The sequence below is a fragment of the Cervus elaphus genome, chromosome 21 (assembly GCF_910594005.1).
Source record: "Cervus elaphus chromosome 21, mCerEla1.1, whole genome shotgun sequence".
NCBI lineage: Eukaryota > Metazoa > Chordata > Mammalia > Artiodactyla > Cervidae > Cervus > Cervus elaphus.
This window is the reverse complement of record NC_057835.1, coordinates 30,667,716-30,679,861: the sequence shown is the minus strand read 5'-3', so window position 1 is coordinate 30,679,861 and position 12,146 is coordinate 30,667,716. Positions and strand designations below refer to the sequence as shown.

Here is a 12,146-nt window from a genome sequence, read left to right as displayed (position 1 = left end):
AGAAAAACCTGAACAAATTTGTGGGCCAACCCAATCCTTTTTCTTCTTGTCTTCTGAAATTCTATAGTAAACTCTCTATTTTTTTTTTTCTAGAAAAAATCCACACAGGATCATTTTAATTTTTGAGATTAAGAGTCCCAGACACAGAAGGCTTCTCCTTGTCTGAGATCATAGTTAGAAACATCGTGAACTAAGTGCTGTGTTTCTTGATTCCAAGTCCAGGATAACTGTGCCATATTATATTGAAAGTAAAATTAAACAGGTCTTGGACATTTAGTTTTGCCCTCTTCTGTCACATTATTTAATGAAGTAGGTCGACTGGGCTCCCAGTCTTTTTAATATGAGTCTCCTGTCTACAATGAAAGACTTCCCAGGCCTCCTTGAGATCATCTGTGAAGCCTGTTTTATATCTACATGAATTCACACATCAATTCAAGTATTCCCTCAGGCACTCAAGGGCCAGTGACCCATATGATAAAAACTCCTGAAATCTCTTAATAAACTGTTAAATGACGTCTGATTCCATTACTCTCATTTCCTATTGATGATCTGGTTTTTATTACTAAGTACTATTTCTGCACATTTTCTTCTACTCAGTAGTACTCAAAGATTTGGTTTCATTTTGCCACCTATTGGAAATGTTAGGTATGACACTGCATTTTTACCGGCGATTTAGCTACTGAATCCAGATGGTAGTTGCGTTGATTTTATCACTATGTATTGGTGAATACTGTTTGGTTTACCTTCCTTCCTTTTAGTAAAGATCAGAATGTTGCTGTCAGTTTTTGTTGTTGTTCAGATAATCCCAGGAGAAGTTCCTGTCTCACATTCCTCTACAATTGCCGTAATCATGCCCTGGCTTCGCAGCAAGGGTGATATTTTTTTCCTTTTTTTCTAAAGAATTTAAATCCATATTTGAATTTAGCACCTCAAATTTTACTTTGCACTAAATTAATTTTTAAAAACCTTGTTTGTCAAAGCTGGTACTTACTCTGAAATGTACCATTTGCTTTCTATCTTTTTTTATTCTTTGTTAATATTACACTTTGCATATTACTGATAACCTGTTCCAAACTCCCAAACCCTTCCAGTTTGTTATCAGCTCATATCCTTTTCAACTTCTTGGTGATATTTGCTTTGGTTTAAATGTTACCTTCCCAACGTCCCTCTTATTTGGGTCTCTACCTTCTGTCTTCTCTAACTACCTAGTCTATAAACAGAGGTACATACCTATCATTAAAAACACAGTAAAATAGCTGCCCTCCTTGATCGCTACTCATGGATCGAGGAACCTGGTGGGCTGCAGTTCATGGGGTCACGAAGAGTTGGACGCAACTGAGTGACTAACAGTTAACTTTCACTTGATCCCTACACTTCTTTTCATCTGCCCTCCAGTCCCTCTTCTCACTGTACAAGCCACACTTTTGAAAGAAGGATTTGTAGTTGCTTTTTTGTCTTATTTTACACTTAGTCTTTAACTCATTGCAGCCTGGCCTTTTTTTTTTTAACCTTTTAACTCTCCCAAGGGGAGAGAAGGTACATCCGAGGCTCATGGAAAGATGGAACAGGTGGTGCACTCGCCAAGTTCAAAGCCAGCGCTGGTAGCAGGTGTGACTGGAGAGGCATGGGAAGGCTAGATTGTGGAGGTCTTACATTGCCTTCTGAGGTTTCAAGGAGCTTAGACTTTCTTCTGTTCAGGCCAAGGGAGCCATTAAAGGGTTAACAGAGGAAGAGAGTGCCAATCTCCACTCCTCTTTATTCACTTTATATTTTCCGCGGTTGGTGCTGTCAGCAATTTTAAAACTGGGAACTCAGCTGGGAAGCTCTCGTGGGCATTGTGTGAGGGCAGAGCAGAGATTGGTAGGCTCTGTTGGAATTCTATGAGAATAGGTATAAAAGTAGTTTGTGAAATGTAAGCATATGTAAAACTAGAAGGCACTCTGTGTGCTTTAGAAACGGTTTTTTAGAATAATTAGCAAAATAGTCTTCTGCTTTTTTCCAGCCTGAAGTTCAAATTAACTTACTCTGTTTTTGTCATTGATGAGTACCTTCTCAGTATAACTGATGTCCTCGGAGTTTATATCATGTGATGGCATTCATGATACTAAGCCTGGTTCTAAGCCTATGATACTAAGTCTATGTCTGCTGAACATAGATGATGGCTGTTAGACAGAAGGTTTGTAGTAGTGTCAATGTGGTTGTAGCTTCTTTGTTGTATGATGTTGCAATAAGCCTAAAAATACGATAAGCCCCACGGTATAGTCGTAGTGTTACTACTCGTGTTCACGTCTGCAATTTAAATCTGTTTGAATCTATGGATGTGACTGTCAGATGAGGGTCTCCAAAGCTGAGAGGATTGTCTTGTAAGGTCTTCTACTCACAATGCCAAACACCTTCTGAGAGCAGGCAGCCAACCCTCACACCAGCCAAGGGGCCTTTTCTCCTGACTACTGGGGAAGACGGTGGTTGACCATGTGCTTTAATGTATATTGACTTCATCTTCTGCATTTTATCTTTATTTCCCAGTACTTCCTTTTCTGAAAACTTTGCCCCTCCTATTTTCTTTATTCTATTATTAATGTGAACGTTGTTAACTAGAAACCAAAATAATTTTTTCTTTTTTTAAGAAAAATCTGAACCTGATTCATTTATTTTTTGATATCTTATGGAGAAGTCTTTTAGCATTTATATCTGCTCTCAAAACCAATTTTAAATATCTACCATATTTGTCAACCTAAAACAAAGGATTGAGCTGTTATGGAAAAGGAGCGTAGCTGATTAATCCAATATATTCATTTTAATGTGTATACGTGGAGGTCATATTTCATGTTATGCTTTAATGTCTAAATTTTTTCTACTTAGTAATGTTTTAATTATTTTAGGACCTCAGAATATTGAAGATGAAGTACACGAACAAGTTCAGTCACTTGATGAAACAGTATACTCAGAACATGGTATGAATTAAAATATGTTTCATGTGTTACTAAAATGATGGTTAACTACATAAAATGACTTGAATATTATTTTAAAATTTAAGTATTAATTGAGTGGGCTTTTAAAAATTATTAGAGGACAAGTGTTTTTAAAATAACACCATGCTAGTTTTATTTTGCCCCATTTTATTGTTAAGAGAATAAACAAACGGAGACCAGTGATAGCGTGATCAATGATATATCAAGAACAAATAACATTAGCAACAGGAGGAGGGAAATAGAAAGAAGAGAAACAGGCAAACTATAATAGGCTCTCTGGGGACTGTTTTCAACCCTCAAAATTATACTGACTGCTTGGGTGGCCACCAGAGCAAAAAGAAACTTTTAATTACATAGATCATATTACTAGAGAAGACAGGAACATGCTGTTTACTTAGAGAAGGTAAAGCAATTATCTAGCTCTTACATCTAAAAAGCTTAAGTTCTGTATGTAGAATATTAAATGGTACTCTAGAAACCAGTGTTTTCAGATTTGCTAAGACTGTTTCTTGACTCATCCGTTGATAAAAACACAGAACCCCGAAAGGGTTTCCCAGGTGGCTCTAGTCGTAAAGAACCCACCTGCCAGTGCAGGAGACTTCAGAGCTGCAAGTTTGATCCCTGGGTAGGAAAGACCCGTGGAGGAGTGCATGGCAACCCACTCCAGTATTCTTGCCTGGAGAATCCCACAGACAGAGGAGCCTGGGGGCTACAGTCCGTGGGGTCTCAAAGAGTCAGACACGACTGAAGCGACTTTGCACACATGCACCACCCCAAAATGTAGCAGGAGGGTTTTGAAGAGAGCAGAACGCATGGTGTCCTGATACTTCTATTGGATTGGTGTGAACTGAAGGTGGCCCTAAAGGAAAAAAATTATGTTTCTTAAAAACAAACAATTTCCCATAATTTAAATTGGGCTTCTGAAGGCCTGCTAAAGTATCTTAGTCCATCTTGGGTATTTTGGGGTTAAGTGTAAAGCATCCATCAAGCTCGCATCTGTGCTTCACTGGGGAGACCAGCTTTGGCTGAGTTTGAGGGTTTTGCCCTTGGCTAGTAGGGGTCTAGGAGCCTGATTCCTTTTAGTACCATTTCTTCTCCACCAGAAAAGCTACTTCACCTGCCTGGGTGAGCAAACACAGGCTTTCCTTTCCTACATCTTTTTTTAAGTTTCAACTTTAACCTAAGCCAAGGATGATGCAATCTCAGTACATGGTTGATTTCAATATGATGAGGTAAGTGCTGTGATGGTGAAATACATGATGCTGTGTGGGACTTACTCAGACTTTGGGGTCACCAGGGGCTTCCTGGAAGAAATGACATTTTGATTTAGGTGCAATGCTTTGCCAGTCAAAGGTTGTTAGCAAAGTTTTAAGTAGAGGGCATTGCATGTCTGAAAGTCCAGGGACCAAAAAGATCTGAACATAGGTGGAGAGATGAGGGGAAGGGATGTTTTTACTTGATGCTAAGAGGAGTTAAAACCATTGGAGGGTGTGAAGGGGTGTTGTGCATTCTGTCTGCAGCGTGAAAAATGAGGTGGAGGAATTGTCAGTAGGAAGATGGGACAGGGAGACTTGTACTAGGGATCTGAGTGAGTCGATATGGTTGATCAAAGTAAATTTCAGCCAACGTTGGGGGAGAAGGAAGTGAAGAGTGTGGTGGACATCTGGGTAGGTGGATGCAGGAAGCCAGACACTGGAGGAGGGAAGCCAGTCTAGCACCTGGATTCCTTGAATCTCTTCTTTGTCAAGACTTTCTCCTCAGAAAACCACAGACCGTGGCTTTAAATACTACTTCTGAATACATATCTGCAGCCCTGATCTCTTGTCTAAGCTCCTGGATTTACCTAACTGAATAACTGACTAACTAAGATAACTATTCTTATCGCTATATGCATGTTTTATGGATATCTCAGACTCAAAATGTTCCTAAAACTGAATTCTTGATTCCTCTCCATCTCACAGCTCCACTGAAAAAAATGTTTTATTCCAGCCTTTTATATTTCTAGTTAGTGGTCTCTTTATCCATTCAGTTGCCGAAGCTAAAATCCTGGGCGTTTTCCTTGATTTCTTTCTCCTCTTCCCCTCTCATGCATAATCCATCAGCAAGTCCCTTCAGCTTTGCCTCCAAAATGTATTCTGACTTCTGCAGCATCAGTACCACCATCCCCTCTTCCATCCACTTGGGTCTTTGCTTCCATCTTTGCTCCTCTGCACCCAGTGTTTGATGTGGCCAAGCCTGCTGTGGGCCTGGTCTCTCTCCCCTGATCACTTTTCTCAAGCCTAGTTGGCCTTCTCTCTTTTCTCTGTAATCGCCAGGCCTGTCTCTGCCCTAGGACCTTTGACTTGTTCTGTCTCCTGTTAGTATCTTTGTGTGTGTGTTCCAGTCATCACATCTTATCGGGCCGCACTTGCCTCCTTGACACTGCCTCTAACGTAGACTCTCTGTCCCCATCCTTCTGTGTTTCATTGTCGCGTTCTGGTCCTGCAGTTACTTTTATTAGCTGTGTGACTTTAGCACAGTTCCTCAAGCCCTTCACCCTTCAAGTTGGATGACCGCTCCCTCGTAGGGTTGGGGCGGCAGCTGCAGAGGGCATTGGCCGTGCCTCTGGTGAGGTCTCGTGAGCTCTCAGGAGACAGTTTTCCTCATGGCGGGCTGTCCCTGGGTCGTGGAGACGTGCAGACAGTGTACGGTGCTTCTGCTGAAAACGGGCTTCTGTTGAATGGATGGCTGAGAGAGTTCAGTCCTGCCCACGTAAAACTGTAGAACTACACTGAATAAATAAGTAAATAAGGAACTTGACTAGAAGAAAAAAGAGTCATACAGTTAATGACAGGAAAAATTGATTGGTGTGCTGAGAAGCAGAATACCTGAAATGAGGAGAAACAAGATAGGAGGCTGTGATGAGAAGACCGAAAACAAACAGTGTCAACATATAAGGGCCTCATGGCCCAGTTAACACCTGAGAGCATCACTGGGCCACACCAGGTGACTGAGTGAAGTGACTAAGAACTCGTCAGGTAGAGGGACCAAGAACGCCGTCCTGCAGTGTGAGGGGAAAGGTCAGTAGCCGTAGAAATTGTATTATTGTTACCACTGTGGTGACAATGACGGTAAAAATATTAACAGCAGCTGCACAGCAACAAAAAACTTACTTCTTATAGTGAAAGTGAAAGTCGTTCAGTCATATCAGACTCTTTGCAACCCCATGGACTGTATAGTCCATGGAATTCTCCAGGCCAGAATACTGGAGAGAGTAGCGTTTCCCTTCTCCAGGGGATCTTCCCAACCAGGGGTCGAACCCAGGTCTCCCACATTGCAGGCAGTTCTTTACCAGCTGAGCCACCAGGGAAGCCCAAGAATACTGGAGTGGGTAGCCTATCCCTTCTCCAGTGGATCTTCCCAACCCAGGAATCATACTGGGGTCTCCTGGTTTGTAGGCAGATTCTTTACCAACTGAGCTATCAGGGGAGCCCTCACTTACTATGGGCCAGGCATTTTTCTAAGCCCTTCAGTCCTGGTAACAATGCTATGAGTAGGTACTCTTATTATTCCTTTTTTCAGAAGAGAAATCTTAGGCCCCAAGTAGGTAAGTAACTGGCCCAGGGTCACACACAGCTGGTATAGGTGGTCCTAGATGGTCTGATTCCTAGAGCGGTACTGCACTGCACAGCGTTATCTGGCTCACTTGCGTTCTCTGGTTAGAGCGATATATGTGAAACATCCTCTGCATGAGGCCATGTCAAGTTACCAGTGGGAGGATGTCTGAGACCACAATGACAGGCGAACCCATGCTGCAGTGGAGTCACACAACATGTCCAACATCTACGCAAGGGAAGAGAAATGGTTAACTATATCATGCCAGTCTCACAACAGAAAATGAGCATCTTGACATAACTTAAAGGCTAAACACAGGAACCTTTAGAAGCAAAGAACAATGCATCTGATCTAGTGCTGATGCCCTCGCATATGATTTAGCTGGTGGTTGGCTATTCTTCACAATAGAACATTTACATAGAGTTGTCTAAAACTGTTACATGGAATTTTATGTCAATTCTCAACAGAAGATCACAAGGTGACCTTTTCTCTGATCTAGCGATCATTGAAGAGGCAAATGTAGTAAGAATTCTGAATTTATTTATTCAGTTATTAAATATGGATTGAGAACTTCTCATGGCTAGTCATAACCCCAGGTGCTGGGCAGACAGAGCCACTGAAATAGGTGAGGTCCCATCCTTAGTGAGTTTAAGTTCTAGTGAGAGAAGACCTGTTGCCCCCTCAGGTGAACTAGCCTTTGGCCAGAGAGAGGACAGAGCTTCGGCGTGTGCAGTGGCCCGGAGGAGGGGCAGGGTGTGCCCAGCAGCTGCAGCGGGTACGTGCAGCCTTGCAGATGGGCCGTTGGGGTTTGTGTTGGCTGCTGCCAGGGGCCCTTGGCGTAGACCTGTGTCACTTTGTTCATTATTGTTGTTCAAGGAGAGAACCTGCACCAAGAACCGGAAGGACCAGCAGAAGAACTGCAACCCGAAGACCATGTCTTTGTAGGAAGTGATGCAGATGACAGACACGAACCCATGGGAACTGGAGCCTTTCATGAAGGTAGAACGCTTTTGTTTTTGGTTTCTGAATAGAGCACAGTGAGTCATTTGTAATTAGGATTGTTGAAGTTTTTTGAAACCAATATTTAACTTTTATCTAAAGTATTTTTTTTCTTTAACTTGAAGCTAAAAATTTCAATAAAATGAGTCTTTTCCCTAAAATAAATAAATGTCCCAATTTTTAAATTCAAAGCACAGTAGGAGGGATTCTGAGAATTTATGCATTTCTTATAGGATATAAGTGAAATCCTTCAGTACAATTACTGGACTATCCATCCTGGCATACCATTTGTTATAAGAAATTCAAGCAACTGATGAAATATTGACCTTAATAATCTACCAACAGTCTTGTTCTAAAATGAACTCTGTGACTACAGTGGGTAGAATACAATTTGTAACCTAGGCATTGGCAAATCTTTTTTTGTAAATGACCAGCTGGTCATTATTTTAGGCTTTGCAGACCATAAAACCTCTATCGCAACTTCTCAGTTCTGCTGCCATGGGGCAGAGGCAGCCCTGAACAACGCCCAGTTGAGTATGTGTGGCTGTGTTCCAGTGAAATTTTATCTGGAAAATCAGGAGGCAGGCCCAATGTAGTCTACATATGGACCAGACTACATATTGACTGGTTATCAATATTTTAAATTAAATGCTGGCTATTTAATTATCAGTTGAGTCATTTACTTTGTATTGTTTGCATTAGGCAAGTTAGAATGATAGCTATTCACTAATGACATATAGAAAACTTTCATTCATATACTTATTGTTCTGTTCTGTTTTAATATGAGGTTGCCATGGTTATTTAGAGCCCTGCTAAATTAAGTCCACATGCTTTTGGGGTCTGTTCTCTGTACTCTTCTTAAAGTAGTCCTTTGAGACATTAATGAATTCTTAAATGATTTTAAGCCACAAGTTTGTACTCTGCTTTTTGTTACTTGAAAATATACAAATTGTATATCATAGTATACTTAAAATGAGTATGAAGGAAACATTGTTTTTTAAGAGAGATGTTTTATCTCTAAAGAGTGATGCAAGAGGGACTTCCTGGTGGTTCAGTGGTTAAGAATCCCCCTGCCAATGCAGGAGACACAGGTTCGATCCCTGGATTGGGAAGATCCCACATGCTCCAGAGCAACTAAGCTCATGGGCCACAGTTACTGAAGCGTGTGCTCTGGAGCCCGAGAGCCGCAACTGCAGAAGCCCATGTGCCCTAGAGCCTGTGCTCTGCAACCAGAGAAGCCACCGCAATGGGAAGCCCAGGCACCACAGCTAGAGAGGAGTCCCCACTCGCCGCAACTAGAGAGAGCCTGCACACAGCAGTGAAGACCCCGTGCCGCCAAAAATTAAAAAAAGAGTGATACAAGAAAACAAGCCTATGCTGAAACTAGGTCGCAGGGTGGTTGATGACACCCAATAGGAAGCGAGAGGTTACACAACACACCCCACGCACCATGTAGTAATCCTCAGAGTCTATAGCACTCATGTAACAACACAGCACCACTGGCCGCAGAGCGTCTAGACTGGAGGTGCCCGGCAGGGTTCAAGGTTTAGCTCAGCCTAAGCTGAGTTCAGAGCAGTAGACAGAACAGTGAGAAACAGGCAGTAGATCAGATCCACAGCTCTAGTAAAGGTAGGAGGGTCTGGAGCCATAGCATCCTGGATTCAGAGAGAAAACCTCTTACGAACAAGATCCACTAAGACAGGTTGATGCCCCATTACACTGCTTCTGATCCTGGCTGCATTTCAGTGTCCCCTGTGGAAACTTTAAAAGAATTCCAGTGGCCCACCCTGGTCAGAGTGGATTGGAGTATTTGGGATGTGGGGCCCCCAAAATTGGGGATTGTAAAAGCTCCTCGGGGATATGTAAGTGTCACCAGGTTTGAGCACAGGTGTGGTTGGGCTGTTTCCTGTCTGCTGGGCCTTACTTCTCATCCCGCTCTGCTGTGTCTGAATGGGTTAAGGCTTGAATGTCTGTGCTTGGAGCCAGTGGGAATCAGGCAGAGCTGATGGAACTTGTCCAGGCCATCCAAGAACTGAGTGAATAGGTAGCCTCCAGACAATGTCGTTGGTAAATGGTTGCAGGGACTATCTTAAAGCGTAAACCTTATGAGGAATTAAGTAGATCTACGTCTCACAATATTTAATATATTGGGGAACTACGTGAGAAGCAAACAGCTCCTAATTTATGAAGAAACGTATTTCCAAAGTTTATGTTCATGCCTTTTGTTGAGAAAAGAAAGTATACTTTGCCATATAAATAACATTGTAAGTGATGGTTTGATTTCCATACCAACCTACAGAATTGTATCTGATGCATAAGTTGGGAGGAAAATTTAAGTTCAAAGTGCTTTTCAACATGTGTATGATCTCACTTGTGTTGTGCATTGAAAATACGCATGTACAGACTAGCTTTTGAACTTTAGACCTTCTGGTATCGTATATATCATGATTTCTATGGGGAAACATTTCTGAGTAGGAATGCTGATGAAATGATTTCATCCTTTCCCAGGAATCTCTTGCTCCTTTCCATCTTTGGCCAGGATAACTAAGGAAGATTGACAGTTGATATTCTAGATGATGCTTATACAACAAGTTTGATTTAAGACACTCAAATAATCGGAAACATAAGGAATTTGATATTTTTGAGGTTAGGAGTTATAGATCAAGAGTAGGCAGAAACACTTCTTAAAAATTCACAAATTGAAGAAACTTTATTTTCTGACCTAATTTTTAATTGGGACATAGATTCAGTTTGAACGTAAAAGTTGCTTGTTAAAAGTCTTCAGAAATTAAAAATACTTATGTCCATATGGCTATTAAATTAACAGAGGTCATGTGAGTGGCAGCACTTGGCCGTCAGGGGTATGTAGATGAAGGCATCAACACATTGACCTTTCAGTTCCCCAAACATCTAAAGTCCCTCAGTTCTCCTTTTGTGTTTCCATATAGAGACTGTACTTTTGCTTCCGAAAATGGCAGGACATGTCTAGAAAATAGATCAGCACGGGGTGTTGTGATGTGGACACAGCCCTTGTCACTGTGTTGTGAGAACAGCCATGTCCGACTCTTTATGGCCCCATGGACTATAGTCTGCCAGGCTCCTCTGTCCATGGAATTTTCCAGGCAAGAATACTGGGGTGGATTGCCATTTCTTATTTCAAGGGATCTTCCTGACCCAGAGACTGAACCCTCATCTCTTGCATTTCCAGCATTGGCAGGCAGATTCTTTACCACAGTCGCCACCTGGGAAGCCCAAGTCTTTACTCTGTCTAAATCACCCTCCCTTTTTAGCTCAAGTTACAGTATTTGTCACCTTTGTGGGGTTGTTAAGTGAATCATATAAGAAAAATATGTGAGGCATTTCTAAATGTAGTTCTAGTGAAAGCTATTTAGCAGACATTTGTTGATATTTTCATGTTTTGTTTTAATACCTATTTGCTTTCAAAATAAAGTCAATGATAAACATTCATACAGAATATACATATATAAAATATATAAATATACCATTTATTAAGGTAGTAATCTTTATTTAATGTTATTATTTTCAGAAACTGAAGATAGCTACCATATAGAAGAGACAGGTAAGATTTTAATTTGGTACTATTCTTTTCTAAATAGAATTAATTTTTTCCTATAAAAGAGATAAAATTATTATTATTTATTAACTATTATACTTTATATCAAATATCACATAATACATAAGAAATTATTATTATTATATGTTATACCACAATTATATATATATGTATATTTGTATGTACACATATATATATAGCTATGTGTGTACATATATAGATATGTGTATATATCTACATATAGATACATGTATATATGAATATAATTTTGTGCTTTTGGAGTCTATTTCCTGAAGATAAATTCCCAGTAGTGGAATTATTAAGTCAAAAGGTACTGTGGGAATTTGGGATTAGCAGATTAGAAACTGCTGTATATAGAATGGATGAACAGCAAGGTCCTGCCGTGTAGCTCAGGGGACTATATTTAATACCCTGTGATAAACCATAGTGGAGAAAATATAAATAATAATATATATTTTATATATATACTAAATCACTTTGCTGTATAGCAGAAATGAACATAATATTGTAAACCTCAATAAAAATAAATAAATAGAAAAAAAATTTTTAAGATGATAATTGAAAAAAAAGATGCTGTAGAACTGCATGTTTTGTAGTCCTAAATTACCAAGTCAGTGAATGGTCAGAGTTGTGTCTTGTCTCATATCATGTGTCCCCAGAAGGTATGGCCACACTGGAGATGAATGTACCATCTTCCAGTAAGCCTGTGTTGGCCAGTTTTCCTCCCAGGGTCAGAATAGATCCCTCTTTCTGTGGGACTACGTCATATTGTTGCCTGGCATTTAGGACCTATGTCGTTTCAACAATAGGCATCTACAAACATGAGAATTGCATTGTGGTCTGGGGTGCTCAGGTGTTGAGTCCAAGTGAGGGGCTAGGAATGTAGGTCCCCACTCAGGCCCACTCGGGCAGGTGCCTGCTTGTGCCTGGGAGGAGGGTTCACTGCACTGCTCTGTGTCTCTGCCTCATTTTTTGTTCTGTGAATG

General features: G+C 40.8%; 1 protein-coding gene across 5 annotated transcripts in view; it reads left to right on the top strand.

Annotated features, from left to right (window-relative positions):
- ASPH (aspartate beta-hydroxylase) overlaps window positions 1-12,146 on the top strand; it is a 175,469-nt gene that overhangs the window by 59,957 nt on the left and 103,366 nt on the right. For 4 of the 5 annotated variants that reach the window (XM_043879855.1, XM_043879851.1, XM_043879852.1 and 1 more), the window contains 4 exons: window positions 2,883-2,954; window positions 7,252-7,341; window positions 7,443-7,565; window positions 11,113-11,145. In XM_043879855.1, the coding sequence (XP_043735790.1) occupies window positions 2,883-2,954; window positions 7,252-7,341; window positions 7,443-7,565; window positions 11,113-11,145 (318 nt within the window). The remainder of the gene's footprint in view (window positions 1-2,882; window positions 2,955-7,251; window positions 7,342-7,442; window positions 7,566-11,112; window positions 11,146-12,146) is intronic. The other variant, XM_043879853.1, reaches the window with a different exon arrangement.